The 1,313-nt window shown below is 34.8% G+C and overlaps 1 protein-coding gene across 1 annotated transcript in view; it reads left to right on the forward strand.

Moving 5' to 3' along the window:
• Positions 1 to 468, forward strand: part of LOC106013932 — a gene marked incomplete at both ends in the record, with an annotated part of 2,001 nt that extends 1,533 nt beyond the window's left edge. The window contains 1 exon segment of the mRNA XM_013090822.1: positions 363 to 468. Coding sequence (XP_012946276.1) covers positions 363 to 468 — 106 coding nt within the window.
• Positions 469 to 1,313: the final 845 nt, after the last annotated feature.

Raw genomic sequence — 1,313 nt, forward strand, 5'->3', positions numbered from 1 at the left:
AGAGAGAGAGAGAGAGAGAGAGAGAGAGAGAGAGAAATAGAGTATATGTGTGAGTATGTAAGTGTGTGTTTTTATGTATGTGTGTGTGTGTGTGTGTGCTCATGTGAAAGTGTGCATGCGCTTATGCATTGGCGTTTTTAATGAGGTGGGGCGTTCTTGATTATTCAGATTGCTTGAGACAAGATAAAAAAAATGTAGACGCTCGCACAACATATAAAAATATATTTTCAATAATATACAAGTCTATAAGACGTGTAATTCACGAAATAAATTGTTTTTTGTTGTTTTTTTCTATTGATTTGCTAGCAGGAAACGCTGAGACTTGCTTTAATTGACAATACGCCTATTTTCCATCTCTACAGAAAGCGGTGGGAACTCACCAATGTCAAAAGATTCTGAGTTTGGTTTGACAGCAACCCAGGGATTAGGACAGGCTGGCAAACCCACGGGAGGGAACTCCCCATCCAGGTAAAAGCAGAGAGACAATAATGAGCTGAGGGGGCAAAACAAACTCCAGTTGTATTTTATTTTTAAAATAGCATTCTGGCAGTTCAGTAAGTGTTCACACTACCAAGATACAAAATTGGCATTTTTCCGACCACAAAGCGGAATTTTTCTGTTCTTTTAATTTAATAAAAATGAATTTAAGCTTGACTGAAATCCGTAAAGAAATTTAATTATTGTCACCCAAGAAAGATAGTAAGTTTAACTTTTAAAGATGTTTAATTGAGGCACTGGGACGTAACACGCGTTTCTGCTGTGGCCATGACAACTGCTGTTTTTTTTTAAAATTATGTTTTATTTCATTTTTTAATTTTTTTTTTATTTGTTGACGTTGAATGTCCTAGTGACAGCAGAAACGGGTGGAGCATGCCGAAAGCTCGATTTTTCCTGATGCTGAGTTAAATCTACTATCTTTCTTGTATAATGGTAGGCCTACTATGTAACAACAACAATAATAATAATAATAATAATAATAATAATAATAATAATAATAATAATAATAATAATAATAATAATAAATAGCATTTTTATAGCGCATATACCCGCTCAACAGCAGGCTCTATGCTCTTTACACTATATTACTACTATGTACAGATAGAAAATAAGTAGGGCTGCACCACGCTAGGAAAGGGATAGGTGCTGGGGTTTGTAATCGTTACCATTTGATTTGCTTGCTATTATTGTCTTTACTTGACTCTCTTTACCATGCTAGCCACTTGAAATTGTTGGCTAGGTCTTCAACTTCTCTTCCTCTTAGGATGTTTAAGCCATTATCAGTTCATGATGAACGAACTATCATTATTATAATA

Source organism: Aplysia californica, unplaced genomic scaffold (assembly GCF_000002075.1).
Source record: "Aplysia californica isolate F4 #8 unplaced genomic scaffold, AplCal3.0 scaffold00029, whole genome shotgun sequence".
In the NCBI taxonomy this organism is placed as follows: Eukaryota; Metazoa; Mollusca; class Gastropoda; order Aplysiida; family Aplysiidae; genus Aplysia; species Aplysia californica.